Source organism: Eptesicus fuscus, chromosome 13, assembly GCF_027574615.1.
Source record: "Eptesicus fuscus isolate TK198812 chromosome 13, DD_ASM_mEF_20220401, whole genome shotgun sequence".
Taxonomy (NCBI): Eukaryota; Metazoa; Chordata; class Mammalia; order Chiroptera; family Vespertilionidae; genus Eptesicus; species Eptesicus fuscus.
The window spans coordinates 62915272-62931686 of NC_072485.1; the positions used below are offsets into that span (position 1 = coordinate 62915272).

Here is a 16415-nt window from a genome sequence, read left to right on the forward strand (position 1 = left end):
GGACCCCACCAGTGCATGAATCCATGCACTGGGCCTCTAGTACTATTATAAAAAGAAAAAAGGGTCACAATAAGATGTAACAGATGAGAGGTTGGAAAGGACTGAAAATTCAGAATATAACTTTGAATAACATTTTCAGAAGTATTTCAAACCTATAACCTGACTTTTATCTTAAAGTTTTCCACTTCATCCTCCATTACCCACATACAGAAAGTCATATAATGAAATATTTGTCTTTGACTTATTTCACTTTAGCATTATTTATTTACTGCATCCAGGTCCATCTATGTTGTCACAAATGGCAAGATTTAACAAGGTCCATCTATGTTGTCACAAATGGCAAGATTTCATCCTTTTTTATGGCTGGGTAGTATTCCATTGTATGTGTATTATACATAAATGTAAATATAATACACATGCCACAATTTCTTTATCCATTCATCCATCTATGGACACTTAGATTACTTCCATAAATTAGCTATTGTAAATGCTATAATAAACATGGTGATTCATATATCTTTTCAAATTAGTGTTTTCATTTTCTTTGGATAAATACCCAGAAGTAGAATTGCTAGATCATATAGTAGTTCTATCTTTAATTTCTTTTTTAAGAACTTGGCTATTCAAGTTTTTGATGTGACATTGGATATCATTCTTATCTGAGTTTCTCTTGATGTTATAAGGTTTCTTTCTACTGCTTATAAGATGTTATATTATCACCATTTTTACAATTTGATTGTGATGCATCCTTTGTGGTTTTATTGGGGTGGGGAGGCTTTATCTCCTTGGGATTTGTTGAGCTTCTTGGATCTGTTGGGTTCTAATATTTATCAAATTTTTGGCCTTTATTTCTTAAAAAAACCTTTTCTGTTGATAACTTTCTCACCTCTTTTTCTGGACTCATTAAATATATTTTAGTATGCAGGTTTCTTTTTTCAGTTCTCTGTTTTGTTCATTTTTATTGTTCCTGTGATAACTATTGGGCTGAACTAGGGAACAAATCACCTCCAATTCCATAGGAGCTGTTAGAGAAGAAAACTGCAGCTACTACAGTTCACCTGGAATGAAGGCATTTAGAATTTCAAATGTAAGAGGAAATTATATTCTAAGTGTAAACACTACCTTTCCACGTACATTCTTCTGCATGGTTTCATAGGTCTCCTATCATCAAGAATCAACAGTTCAAATTCATTTTTCCTCATTTCTTAATACTAGAATCTCTTCTTAAGTCATCTCACCACTTTCCAATAATCACACCATACTGTTTTCTAACTTGTGTTTCCCATTCTTCTATGTAGAATAGAAATATCTTTCTTATTTCTCTTTATTTTAAAACAATGAAATATTCAAGACAATTATATGATAGTAGTAGCACAAAGAACAGAAGGGATAAATGGAAATATATTGGTATAAATTTATTATATTATAATAAAGTAATAAGTATTATTCAAAGATAGGCTATGAAAAGTTAAATATGTATATCATACATCCTAGAGCAACTACATATACAAGTATAGAAGCTAGCTATATAAACACTTAAAACAAAATGAAGAGGATAGAAACTTTCAGCTGTAAGAAGAATAAGGTCTGGGACTCTAATATTAAACATGATGACTATAGTTGATAACACTCTACCATATCATTGAAACTTGCTAAAAGAAGAGAACTTTAGTGTTCTCACATGATGATGTATGCTAATCAGTCAGATGGTGGGAATCCTTTCACATTGTATATGTATATCAAATCACCATGATGTATATTTTAAATATCACATTTTTGTCAATTATACCTCAATAAAGCTGAAAAATAATTATAAAGATGAAGGAGAAGGAGACGGAAAAATAGAAGGAGAAGGAGAAGGAGAAGAAAGCTAATACTTACAGACTACTTACTATGTCCCAGATACTGTGTTGAGTTTTATACACATTAACTATTTAATCCTCACAACAACCCAATGAGGTAAGTATTATTATTGTTGTTGTTATATTATCTATAAAATTAGAGGACTGGATTAGATGGCCTCTAAAGTTCATTTCAACTGTAAAATACTTTCATTCTATTTTTAATCTTTCTTTTATTTAAGTTCCCATACAACATGGACTGTACTATATATTTTAGCACCTAATTATATACTGTAAAGTATATTTCCTAAGTTTCATGTATGTATGTTTCATCTAAAAAAAAAGTAAGCTTCCTAAGAGCAAGGTCTTGCATTGTTCTCTTGTATCCTCAATCCTGGTTAATACATGCCAGAGTATAACTATGGTCTCTAGTTATTGAATTTCTATTTTCCTTCTAGAATAGCACTGTCTTATAGAATTTTCAATGAGTATTTCAAATATGGATAGTGGAACAGAGAAACTAATTTTTTTATTTTATTTAATTATAATTAATTTAAATTTAAAAACCACATGGAATAGTATATTGGACAGTATAACTCTCGAATATATAACTCCACTGTGGCTTGCCAAGGCTGAATTCAGACCAGGATCTTCCCAGCACTTGTTATTTCTGCTACCATTCTCTTCTCTGAAACTTTCTACTTTTATTTCCCAGTGATACATACACAGCAAGTGTCGATAAATAGACTCTTGTCGTATCCTTTTCCTATGCATTGTTGACTTTGTTTAAAAACTTGAAATCTTTTAAAAATATAACAGGATGCTCACTATTTTTTAGGAAATCATGTAGAATTGATTTTCTGATAGTTAACTCAAGAAAATTTGAGTGAAGAGATTAATAATTAATGTCATTTCCATCTTTTGTTACATATATAAAATATAAGCAAATAATGAGTTATATTATTTGAAAATCAGCAATTTGTTGTTATGATTAATGTATTCAAACTAGTGGTATCAACAACAGGTGAGAGGAAACCACTATATGTTTCTTAGTAAAATAAAGCAAAGCAACAGTTTCCAAAAGCATTTACACTTAAGAGTCTCCCTTTCATCAAACAGTAGTCAGCCTTAATAGTCAAAGATTTTAACTAACAATCACTGACAACATTGATCAATCTGAATAGAAAATTAGAAAATATGAGCCAATCCTCAAGATAGTTGGTTTTCCTGTCCCTAAGAATATCCCTTTAATACTGTTTCAGTTCTTCAAGGGAAAGGGGGAAAAACATTCATATTCTTGTCCATTCACACAAACCTCTCAGTGAACATTATTGTTTTGGGAGGAGGGGGTGGCAGGCAGGGTGCCCAGGATGTTGACGGAACAGATAGGATGTCAGGTGAAGATAGAATGCTATGCCCTCTCTAACCAGCTGAAGACTCGGCATGATTGTTTTCTTACAAATAATACCTGTGGGTGTTGAAACTGTTCAGGGAATCTATCAAACACACTCTTTCACTTTGCTGCTGTAACTCTATAAAATTTATTCTCATTTCAAAAGAGTCATAGGCAACAATACCTGTAGGCGGTTGAGTAATTTAAAGAAAATTTGTCAGGTCTACTTTCACTTACTTTACCAGAACAATTCTATATTTACTTGAAGGCTTTAAAATACAACATTTTCTACTCAGTATGATTAAAAATTTAAATATAAGATCACTTCATCTAGATAAAGAGTTGTCTTAACACATAGAGATAATATACTATTAGGATGTTTGAGAACAAAACTTTAATCAATAAAGAAAATAAATTTTTATAATTGTTCCCTTTTTTTACAATTATAGAAGTCATCCATGAATAGACATGAGACAGAAAATACCTAAATAGCATAATAATAGGAAAAATGCATTACTAATATATTAATGCAAAATTATTGTTCTCAGATAAACCTGAAGGCTGAGGTCTATAAACTTATAAAAGCTATCTATTCGAGTTGAAAATTTTGGAAAAATAAAAGTAATAACCTTTCCAGATTAGTTAACTTTTCTTACTAACTCATCTATATCAATAGTAAGTTTACTTTATATTAAGTTTCATAAAACACTTAAATGTAGATTTAAAACAATTTTTTCTGTTATATAATTGGCATTTACAGGCAGAAGTTCAGAGAAAGAAAGAGCTCAATAATGCTTGGTTAAAAAATGTAATTTCTGCCCTGTCCAGGTAATTCAGTTGGTTAGAGCTTGTTCCCCTACACCAAGGTTGTGGGTTTGATCCCTGGTCAGGGCATATATAAGAAGCAACCAATGAATGCATAAATAAGTGGAACGACAAATTGATGTTCTCTCTCTGTCTCTCTCTTAATCTCTCTTTCTCTTTCTTGTTGTCCCTCTCTTCCTCCCTCCCTCCCTTACCTCTTTCACTCTCTCTAAAATCAATTAATAAATTAAAATTTTAAAAATAAATAAAAAGATATTTTCAATACTAGTTCATTCAAAATATTGTAAAATTTAACAATTTTCCATTAAGAGGGTTTATTTAAGGATGAAAACATATTCTTAGATAATCCCCAAATGGAACTTACTCATTAAAATATTTATAATCACATTATGAAAGTATATCTTCCGATGTAATTATTTTAAAATACCATTTTAGAAGTTGGCTCTTATTTTTTGAAGGATTGTTTAATATTAACAAATATAATGTTTTGAATTAAAAGATATTCAACTGAAATGTAAATAAGCTCCCTGTTTTACATAACTTATTTATGATGTAAAAAAGGAAAACTTTTAAGTCCAATCTTTTTACTAAGTGACTTATGTAACAAATAGTTTTCATGACAAGAAGTTCAATTTTGAGCCAGAGATATATAGTTGATATTTGGTAGTATAATCCTAAAAAATTAGAGAAAAAATACAAATTTAAAAATTTTAGTACAAGTCAAATGAAATACTCCATAAAGATAAATGTGTCATGGATAATGAAAAATAAGCAATATTTCATTATCATTTCTTGTTTTATCTCATTGTTTTTTCCCCTTTGTAATAATTACCTATGCACAAACTCTAGATGGCAATATTGCACTTACTGTACTTTCAAGAAAATTGTCACAGTCGGTCCCCACATTGCCTCTTTATCAACATTTTATGTGCCACAGATCTATAGCCTCTTATTATAAGTGTAATGAAGCAGAAGTTATTGAAGCATTTTATTGATTGCTCAGATCACAAGTTTACTGCCATACTGAATTGGCACCTTACTCGCTGAAGCAAACTGCTGACACCTTTTTTAAAAAGTGACAACTACATCTATTTCATGACCAGAAATCCATTTTCATCTCTATCAAGACAAGAATGCAATTTTCACTTCATTTAACTGATGTTAGGCCTGCTCAAAGCATGACACTTAGAAAAAGACACAAGTTTAAGGTTCTTAAAATACTTCAAGTAACTAGAATGCAGCTTGGTTTCAGGGGGAAATGCACCACTCAGATCTACAAAACAACCTAATATTCTAAGAAATTACTCCTCAGAACCTGCAGAAGCAGTTTTCATTTTTGAAACATTTGCAACACAACTTTAATGTTTTTAATAGTAAGTTATATTTACGTGTTATCGATTTTGTTCCAAGGTTTCAAAGAACATCAAGAAGTTCAAAATTGAAATATTTGGGGAATTGAGACAGGAAGGGTAAATCAAGAAAAAAGCACAAATTTTAATGTACATACAGATGGGGATCGAGTGCAGAGCAAAGTACTGTATTACGTACTTGAAGGTTGCTAAGAGAGTGTGTCTCAAATGTTCTCACCACAAAAAATAGTAATTCTGAGATGTGGTAGAGTTGTTAACTAATCCTACTGTGGTAATAATTTTACAATATATTTGTATCAAATCATTACATTGTACACCTTGAACTCACACATCATTATGTCATCATTATATATCTCAATAAACCTGGAAAAAAGTTTTTGTTTTTAGAAAAAAGAGTATATATAAAAAATGAAATAGAAATAGTTATTCTTTCAGTAATGTAAAAACTCATAAATGATTTTGATTGATCAAAGACACAAGACAAACTGAAAAGATGATCTGAAAAGACAAACTTTCAACACTTTTTTATAGAAAATTAAAATACTAAGATTTCTTTAAAAGCACATTTTGCAATAAACAAATTCTGTTAGCACTAAATGTAATTCAAGCATATTCTGTATAGTAATTCTATTGTGAATAGAATTATATTTTACTATTGATTTGATATCTAAGTATCAAATTTACTAAAAGTGTAGTTAAAAGTGAACTAACACTAATTTATAAATTTTTTAAGCAAAATCTAAGGTTCTTGGCAGAGGTTAGTTTCATGTAATAATAAAGTACATTTCAGTTTTAAACTGCAAAATCAATATATGCTGAAGTTGGATGGTCATTTCTTCATATAATTATAAAATTACAGTACAGTTACAGTTTTAAAAGTGAAACCTACTTTTGAAATACATTTACTGTCTGAGATTTTTAAACTCAAAGCACCAAATATGGAGAATTTAGAAATAGTGCAAAATAGCATTAAAAAAACTACTTAAATTAATTTTTTAAAAGGACCATATACCACAAAAACTTAAATCAGTTAGGCAGAAAATTAAACTATTTAACAAACTTCATTAAGTAATGATTTATTACAAATAACCCAGGTTCACATTTCTAAATTAAAATTATAAAAATAAAACTGAAGCTTTGGATATAAATAGAAGTTGTCAGGTTTTTTTCTATACAACACTAAAGTTAAGAAAATGCCCTAAGATTGTAAGAAATATTTGAGGGTGTCTTACTGTTTATGTAATCAAACAAGCTAAAATTTAATTTCAAAGTTGGTTATTTCTTTCCAAAGAGCTGAAAATTAGGAGTAGGATTACAAATCTCTTCAAGTTTTTTTCATGTATAGCTACCAAAGAGACCATGGTTTTTTTTTTGTTTTTTTTTTTTGTGTGTGTGTGTGTGTGTGTGTGTGTAGTGTTTTCATAATTAAGATTGTGGTTGTTATGATATTATAATTAGCTATCCTTTGTTTCTGTGAATTTCAGAAATTACTATGCAACCTATAACAACTGGTAGGCTATTCTGTAAACACTTTAAATTATTAGAATTGTATTTTTATGAGCTCTTGTAAAAACTGGTATTTTAAAAGAAGATTGCTATGCAATCATTACACAAAAAGTCTCCAAGAATTTTGTTGGTTGCAGGAGGAAAAAAAAAAATCAAAGCAGTATCAAAATTGGGTAGACATTCCCAGAAATGAATGTTTCCCCAAAATCACATTTGTACTAAAGATCAGCCACTCCGAATCATTATTTATATAGCCTCCTGGCACAGATCCATGGACTTTTATGCATCTCTACAGTGTTTCTGAACAGACTGACACATATTTTGTTTACTGACAGCGACTAAAAGCTCTATGTAGGATCATAAATAAAGAAGATCATGTTTAAAAATCACTAATATCATTTTAAAAGGTAGTGCAGGCTTGTGTTTTGGCCTCTGTTTAGCTGTGTTAGGCCTATGAATGACAGCTTCCCTGCTTGAAGCACACAGAAAGCACAGCCTTCCTCATTCACTGACAGGACTGTGGCCTTTTCACACGTTCCTTCCACAGCAGTGTTTGTCCCCAAACACTGGAACTCGACACAATGGCATTCCTACTTCAACACCCCCACCAACAGCACCGCTACATAACAAGAATGCTAATGAGATGGAGCAGGCCCTGTCTCCGAAAGTGTTAACTGCATTTTATATTAACTCGTTTATGCTACTTCAAAAATTACAAATTAAATAGATTCTGCTTAGCTCTGAGCAATTTCTAAGATGTTTCCACTTTTAAGAAAATAAATGTGAAAATGTGTAAGTGACTTTATGCTGTCCTAAATATATCGCATTTTATATACACGAATCTGTATATCTTTAAGACCACACAAATGGGCTTAACTTGGTTACATGCTATAATAGCCAAGTTAAAGTTAAATATTAAAACATGACTAAGTTTATAAACATAAATACAGTAGTTCTGACTTTTAAAGCTATAAGAGTTTACTTAGCAGAAATTTCCTGATTCTAAAACAGCAATTTAAAGTCTACTATCTTTTAAGAGAATCCTAGCAAAACAATATTGCTGTTTTCATATATAATCTCAGAAGTGGAATAAATGGAAATTATATTAAGTGTTCATATAACCCTAAAATGTGTAAGCTTAGATTCATTAAGGGAATCAGAACCATCATCCATCTCCATTTTCTCTATCTAGGGATTCCTTAACACAGTCTTCTATAAAGCTAAATAGAAAAGGCTGTCCCTAAGGTCAAATGAAGTAAATGCAGTTCAAATAAAGTTCATTAATGCTGAGAGGAATATTTGCTAAGTCCACTGACAAAACTGTGGCCTAGCTTAACACTTCAGCACTGATGATCTGATAATGGTCCTACTACAGTAACCTTTCTAAACTGCAAAATTTTAAAGTAAATCATAATATAACAATACAAAAGAAAAGAGATTCAAGAATATATATAATTGAGAATATCTAAAAGAAATAGAAATGTGCATGAAACGCATACTATGCAGATATCTATTTCTTTTTCCCCAGTTTTATATTTAAAAATACAATTTAAACAAATATCATACTAAAACTATTGAGTGCAAAGCTTTGTTATAACTTAGCGAAAGAAAAAGGTTTATTTATGAATGGCAAAGAACCTAAGGTTTTAAATATTTCTAAATTTGGCATAATGTTGATAATATAGACAATTTCAGAGGTGCTAAAATGTTAATTATGTTCATATTTACATGTAATATTTATTTTAATAAATATATTTTCATCAATTTTTAGTAGTAATGAAACCTTTACATTCAAAACAGCAAGTCTTAAAGCATTTTCTTTTCTTACAATACACAGAAAACTTCTCAATCTCATAAAATGTTTATCTCTATTTAAATTTTAAATATTGAGGACAGTGGAAGAAAAAAGCATGCATATGTACTTTCTGAGCTGTTTTTTTTAAATATCTGACACTCACTTTTAATAAAATTTAGAAAAATTTTAAGTTCTTTTTAGGTTTGATGTAAACAGTGCTTTTCTTGCACTGGAGGATGGTCTCATGTTTTCTTTAACATTAAATAATTTTAAACTAATTAATGGAATCAAATCACTTAATACCACATAAGTGACTGTAATTAAATTGGTCAAATCCATTTTATAATATTGTATAATAAAGGTTAAATAATACTTTAGTTAAAGTAATTTAATCTAAATACAATCAAATATATTTACACTAGTTTTTATATATATCAGCTTAACAAAGTATTAAAAATAAGATCGGATTTTTACTTTTTCATATTTATTATAATAAATAGCCTTATGCATCATAATTATTCATCTCATTTATGGATTCACTGAAATTTATTAACCAGGCAAACCAACTGAATTTTGAGAATAAAAGTTTCTCACGGGAAGCTGTTTCTTGCTAGTCCTGGATACCTTAGTTCAAGAATTTCGTCAATACAAGTTGTTCTTTTCCCCACCAGACAGCAGGAGGTGCTGTGTGAACACTGCGACTGGATCTTATTCCCACCTCCCCTCCCCCTGTACACAGAGAATAATAGCATGATGCTTTCAAAATATTCATTTTTCAGCAGCCTGTGACCTGAGAAAATGAGCCCAGTTCTAAAATGAAACCTCCCAGTTAGAAATGTAAAATCTAGCTCTTATTTAACATGGTAAAATGTATGCTTAATTTAAGGTTAAATGCAAAAAGGATTCTAAAAATATGGCAACTCCATTTTTATTTTTTAAATGTCATCTATCATTCTGCTTTGCGACGTGAATTCTACTTTGAAATAAGTCGGAGTCTCTGTAAGTAGTTATAAAAATATCAAAGTCTTCACACACACTCACAATTGTGGAATGGGTATTTAGAAATTAGAGAAAATTTTACTTTAACCTAATTCAAATACATTAATTCTATTTCTATACTTTCAGGTTCAGAAACATACAAATTAAATAAGCATAAATGAGTTAAGTTACTCTTGACAAGAAGTTTAATTTACAATTTTATTTCCCAGAATACAATTAGTTATATTTTAGCCCAACTTCTACAACAGCAATTCTAATTGCATACCGGAAAAAAAAAGAAAAAAGACTGAACATTTAAACCTTCAAATGATTTAGGAGCTATTCATTTCCTTATTTAAAGTAACTGGCTATAGAATTTCCACATAAGAAGTTGCCTTTGCTTTGCACAGTATGTAGCAAGAAAAGATGAGACATATGACATCCCATACCAAAAGACAGATACAATTAGCCCCATTATTGCTGGCTTCGAGATTACAGAAGAAGCATTTTGGCTCCCTAACGGGCACTGAGCTCACAAAATACATGTCACAGTTCTTTTATGACACAATGCCAATCCTTGCTTCTATACAATCACGTACATTTTAAAACACAGAATTAAGCAGCTTTTAAAGAGGGATGACTCACCTGTTTATAGTATTTTTTTGCAGACTTTAAGCGTTGGTACAAGGCCAAAAGAACTCCTTGGATGTATATCTTAGCTCCTGAGGGGCTGAAACCTTCTCCCTTAGAGACCCAAACTGGTCCCCGCAAAGGTGTGATGGAATTTTGCAAGCATTTTTCAAGCAGAGGAACTATGCAAGAAAATAAGGGAAAATAAATTCTTTTGACCAGACGGAAATACACAGCCTGGAACACATAGCCCCAATAGCAGAGCTAACTCTTAACATCTATCATTTATATCTGACCTAGGTTAAGTCTTAGAGAGGCAATTCCTGCATAACTAGTGGCCACCATGAAGGATGTACTTATATTGAGACACCCCCCATAAGACTCATAAGCGTGTGAGCACACCTGAATAGTTCTGAAGTGTGCCTAACTAGCTGCACCGAGTGTCATGGTGTGCACTGATTGCCTTATCTTCTCATTTATCACAGATGAGTTGGAACCAACCTTGCTGAAATCTACTTGCATTGTCCTGATAAAATGGTAAGATCCATGTTGTTTCTGTGTATAGCTTCCCGTCGAGGAGTCTATATCCCTAAAACATCACATCTGGAAATTATTCATAAAATATAATCCATACCTTTATAAGCCACCCTACTCAACTCTTCATTGCTATTGCTTAAATAACCCATAAAACAAGGAGGCAAGGCTGTTTAAAAGTTAAAGGGAGACTCTTAAGCAAGCAGTTTATCATGCCTTTTTTTTTTTTTAAGTTTGGGGGATATAAGCTGGTGAAAGATTTGGGAAAGCTATTCCAGTATGTGCTTTGTAAACAGAAGATATTTACTTGTGGGTCTGTACTGCAACATCCATAAGGACATAACAGACATGTTTATACACTTTTTCACACGATTAGCTTATGAAGTCTTTCTAGTGTGAAATAGTCAAATAACATGGCAGCTAGATAATATTTTTCAGGATTTAATTTCCCTCTAGAAAAGCAGAAATAAAGAAATAAAATATATATTTTAGGCACATTTGGGAACCCAGAGAAATACACATATATTTTTTCTTTTACTTGAACTTTGCTGGTGTATACATATAATGCAACATAAACATATAAAATAACTATATGGCTTGGCTTCCTTATTCTGATACATGTTTTTACTCAAAAAGAATTTGAATGGATCATCAGCAAAGAAGACAGGTCCATGCCATTGGTTATGTTATATGTTGCATATTTTATGCAGAGAGGCTGAGCTAGCAATCTGGAAATTGAATTACAATTAGGTTCAGCTGAGCTGCTGAGCAACTGAGTTATGCAAATGGCCTTTGCTACTGGTATTCTGCTGAATTTTGCTCTTAGAAAAATTCTGCATTTGATGGCACTAAGTTCTGCAACTCTCTACCAAGATACAATTTAAATTATTTCTGCTATATTCAACACTAAACAGAACATTGGAAACAGAGTTTAAGATTTTTCTAAAACTACTATAAATAAAGTTAAAAGGAAATTATGACCCAATGACTATTTAGACATCTTCAGATATGAGGATGAAATTCACTTACCCAGTCTAACAATAAATTCCTAAAATCCACATATTGAAACCACCTTATACTCTTAGAGCAACTGCATTTCTCTATAAATTTTATCAAAACAAACACCTCAAACTTTTTAAAAATATTTAAGATCACACATATTATTTAGAAATAAAAAGTAAAAGAGAAACTTATTTTCAGGATCATAACTCTTTAATTTTTCAAAAATGTATAGTACAAATCCACCTTAATTATAATTTTTCCTAAAGAAACCTAGCCTCAGAATTATCAGTGCTTTTAGTTAACTGCTACACATTCATATATTACTGTGTATTATTAGATTTTAATTTGTATACTTTTAATTGGTACAGTCATTGAACATAGCAGTTTTGAGCATGGAAAGGCATACATGAGTAGCTGTTAATTAAGTTAAACAAGTTAAGAAATAGGTAATAAACTTGAGTAATTTACATCCTAGATTTAATCTTGAATTTAAACCTGAGAAAATTTTATCAGATTCTCTACCCTGTTAGCCTTATTCATCTATGCTTGTCACAAAATAACTTTCAAATTCTTTATGTCAGTCCAAGGGATTCCAAAGAAAAATTTCATAGGTCTTCTAACACAAAACTGCTTTTTTCAGAGTTCGAAACCTCCATAAGAATTTAAGAAAAAGAATACAGCTTAGAAAAAAACACACCACACAAATTATATCAAAATGCACGCTGTGTCAGAATTGATATTGGATGGGAAATAGCTCCCATGCTCCACATGATTTATATAATTAGGAATACTATGGAAACCAGAAACAGTAAAGCAAAGAAAGCAGTATTCACAAGCAGGTTTTATAAGGGACTTCAGAATCTGCTCTGAACTTGTTGAATAATCTGTTCAGTATTCCAGAATCTCCCGGCTGGAAGCAGGGTCCTCATTATAACCACGAGAGTGCTAATAAAGGTTAGCCTCTGAACTAGGGATTAGAAGGCTCTTTCTTTTTGGAAGCTGCAAACTAGTAACTTTGATGATCTTCTTGAAAAGGAAGACAAAGCACACTCCAAGAACAAACAATGTTTCCACTAACTAGGAAGGTACAGAAAACATAAGAAAATGATACGCCTAAGTACTTAGAAAGGAAGTATAAATCTTAATATACTGAAAAAAATAAAAAAATAAAATTTATTAACCATTTAAAGAACTCTCCATTAAAAAAAGCATTGGCCTAACAGGATAGTTATAAAACGTAATAGAAAATTTGATTTAAAAACTTGACTTTTCAACCCCAACTAATAGCTTTTAAGGTAAGAATTATTTTTTAAGCACTTTAATTGATATTCATATTATTCTATACCAAAGAAGACTCGTGAGTTTTCTTAACCAATGGTTTTCTTTCTTTCATGTAGAATTCTCCTTTTCTCTGTTTCTAAAGCAAAAAATGTCATTCTGTTAAAGAAGACAGAAGACGATTGCATAAGGATTTGCAGGAAATAAGAGCAATGGTTTGAATAATTGAGAAGGCTAACCCCTATTTTGTAAAACTACTGTTTGAAATTCTCTGCTATTTAGATAGTCCCTTATTCTGTAAAAATAACTTTGCTTTCTAGCCTGCTTGAATAATAAGGAAGATAAACTTAGCTGTCTGACCTTGTAGGCCAGAGACTAGATATACCCATACTCTCATGCCATGCCAGATGTATTTTTGATGTATTTTTTAATTGGATAGAACTGTGTTGTTTTCAAGGACACAAGCTTCCAGCAAGATAACCACTAAGCACACATAGGGCTGGCTCTTTAATAAAAAAAAAAATTCTGCTTGTTGCTCTGCTTAGAATTTGAATTCATTTTTCTCTAAGCCAACTGGTGTATATTAAAGTGTAACTCCAAACTCTCAAAGCATTGCTTGTTTTTTTTCCAGTCTTCTGCAACATTATCCTATCTAATAAAGAGGGAATATGCTAATTGACTGTCATGCCCTAACAAAGATGGCATCGCCCACAGCCACAAGATGGCGACGCCCAGTCCTCTCAACCCCGCCGGGGCGACAGGCGCACAGCACAGCTGGGCCCGCCCCCAGGCGGGTCTGGTCGCTCCGCACGCCTGCCTCCAGAGTCCCCCAGTCCCCTCAGCCTCCCAGCCACCCAGGACCAGCCTAAGGCATAGGCAAGCCTCAGATGGTGGCTGCCCAGCCCCCCCAGGGCCGGCCAGAGGCACAGGCAAGCCTCAAATGTTGGCTTCCCAGCTTCCCAGGGCGGGCCCAAGGTGCAGGCAAGCCTTGGATGGCAGCTGCCCCGCTGCCCAGGGCCACCCAAGGCTCAGGTAACCAGGGCTGGCCAAGGCTTGCGCTGCTGACAGTGGCAGCAGCAGAGGTGTGATGGGAGCATTGCCTTCCCCTGATCGCTGGGTCACCTCCCCCCACCCCCCCAGGGCTCCTGGACTGTGAGAGGGGGCAGGCCGGGCTGAGGGACGCCTCCCTCCAGTGCATGAGTTTTCATGCACTGGGCCTCTAGTCATAAATACTTTTCAACCTTGGAAAGAGCGTAAACCTAGATGTTTCTATGGGCTAGCAAAACCCACAATATATACATAATGGAAAAAAAAAAGTCTTTCCCAGAAAATGAACTCCAGGATATTATTTTGTGTGTCCTGCCAAACCATGAGGTTCTCCTTCAAACTGCTACTCAGAAATAATGCTCAATTCAAGAAGGTTAGCTGGCTCCTATTATCCTATGTTCCATCAAGATTTGTGTGCATAGCTACATACAGCATTTCCCTTATGGCTGAAGTCTTTCTTATGGGTGTTCTCCCTATTTTCTCCTATTTACATGACTGTGACAAGAATTTTGCTTCTCTATAATTTCAATATTTTCATTAAGCAAGTCCTCAACATTTTTATTAGATAAATGGTTGGAAATTAATCACTCCTTAAATTTATCAACATGTATAGATGAGTCAAATTTGATCATTTCATTGAGATCATTTCTACCATTGGAAAGGTGAAAAGTTATATGGATGATCACTTTTTATACATTTTGTTTATACATTTATGTAATGTTACCACTATGGGGCACTTTGAAATTAACCTGATAGTTCCAATGGGTTTGGAGTTAAAATTGACAATGCTGGGTAAATAAAATCATGTGACCAAAAAGAGTAACTTCACTAGCTAGGGTTAGTACTGAGCATATTGGGTAAATAGATCATATGATTAAAAGTAGTAGCTATATCAGTTTCATAACCATCAACCTATACTTTTCCCACTCATGATATTCCATTTCCTCCTCCTTCTTTTCTACCTGTTAATATAGTCTCATCCTTCAAGGCTCATATAAAACGTTATGTCCACTGGCAAAACATCCCAGGAGCCCTAGTTGGTTTGGCTCAGTGGATAGAGCATAGACCTGCAGACCGAAGGGTCACAGGTTCGATTTCGGTCAAGGACACATGCCCAGGTTGCAGGCTCAATCCCCAGTAGGGGGTGTTCAGGAGGCAGCCAACCAATGATTCTCTCTCATCATTGATGTTTCTATCTCTCTCTCCCTCTCCCTTTTTCTCTGAAATCAATATATATACATTTAAAAGTCCCAAGAACTTTAGGCACAATTAATTGCTACCCCATCTGATTCCCAGAGCTTTGTTTATACTTTTATTTTTCCCTTATTGATTTGTATTAGTCCTTACTTTCCCACTTCCAATTCCATTCTCCAGTAAATCATAAACCCTTTGTTCTTTTACGTGTTCATATTTTTCAGTTTTGTAAAAGCAGTGCTCAATAAATGATTACTGGATGAATAAATATACTTTAGAAATATACTTTAGAACTATACTTTAGAAATATACTGTGGAAAGTCTTTAGGTAAGTTTTAGGAGGATAAAAATATGATCAAATTTGATAAATAAATGTAAATATACAATAATTTTGAAGCAAATTTAAAGTATGAATGTATGATGGTTTTATTTTAATTTTCCATTTAAAATTATTTTGAAGACTAGGAGGAAAATAAATATAAGAAGAAAACAATATGATTTAGTAATGAAGCATTAACTAGACAGGAAAAGGCCAGAGGTGGGTATTTTAAAAGTCCTTGGGAAATCTTTATGTCCTTTATCCTACCCTGTCATAAATCATGCTACCATGGGAAAAGATACACAATGAAACTTAAATAACATAGAATTAATATTAGATTAAGGTCAAAATAGCTATTTTAAATAATAAAGATAATTCCCTCTAAGAACTCCAAACACAATGAGTTCAAATGCTATCCATAAGAAAATCAACTGTTCAGCCTTCAAGAGGACTTTATATTAAAACCACTTCATCACTGATAAGACACTTGAATTTATTTGGATTTATAATGGGAACAGAAGAAGGATTTTTGACAAGGAGCCAAAAATCCCTCTAAAGAGAACCACAAAGCTAATGGAACTTACCAAATAGATATAGACTCGAATGATCTACCAGTTTCTATACCTAGGGAACATATAGCTCTTGTCAACATCTCACTTGAAAAGAGACACTATATCTAGTACATTTGAGTCTATCATGGAAA

General features: G+C 32.6%; 1 protein-coding gene across 1 annotated transcript in view; it reads right to left on the minus strand.

Annotated features, from left to right (window-relative positions):
• The window catches only part of DCDC1 (doublecortin domain containing 1), a gene marked incomplete at its 3' end in the record, with an annotated part of 313690 nt that overhangs the window by 223555 nt on the left and 73720 nt on the right, over positions 1 to 16415 (minus strand). Inside the window, exon 8 of the mRNA XM_054725690.1 lies at positions 10354 to 10520. Within this exon, the coding sequence (XP_054581665.1) occupies positions 10354 to 10520 (167 nt within the window). The remainder of the gene's footprint in view (positions 1 to 10353; positions 10521 to 16415) is intronic.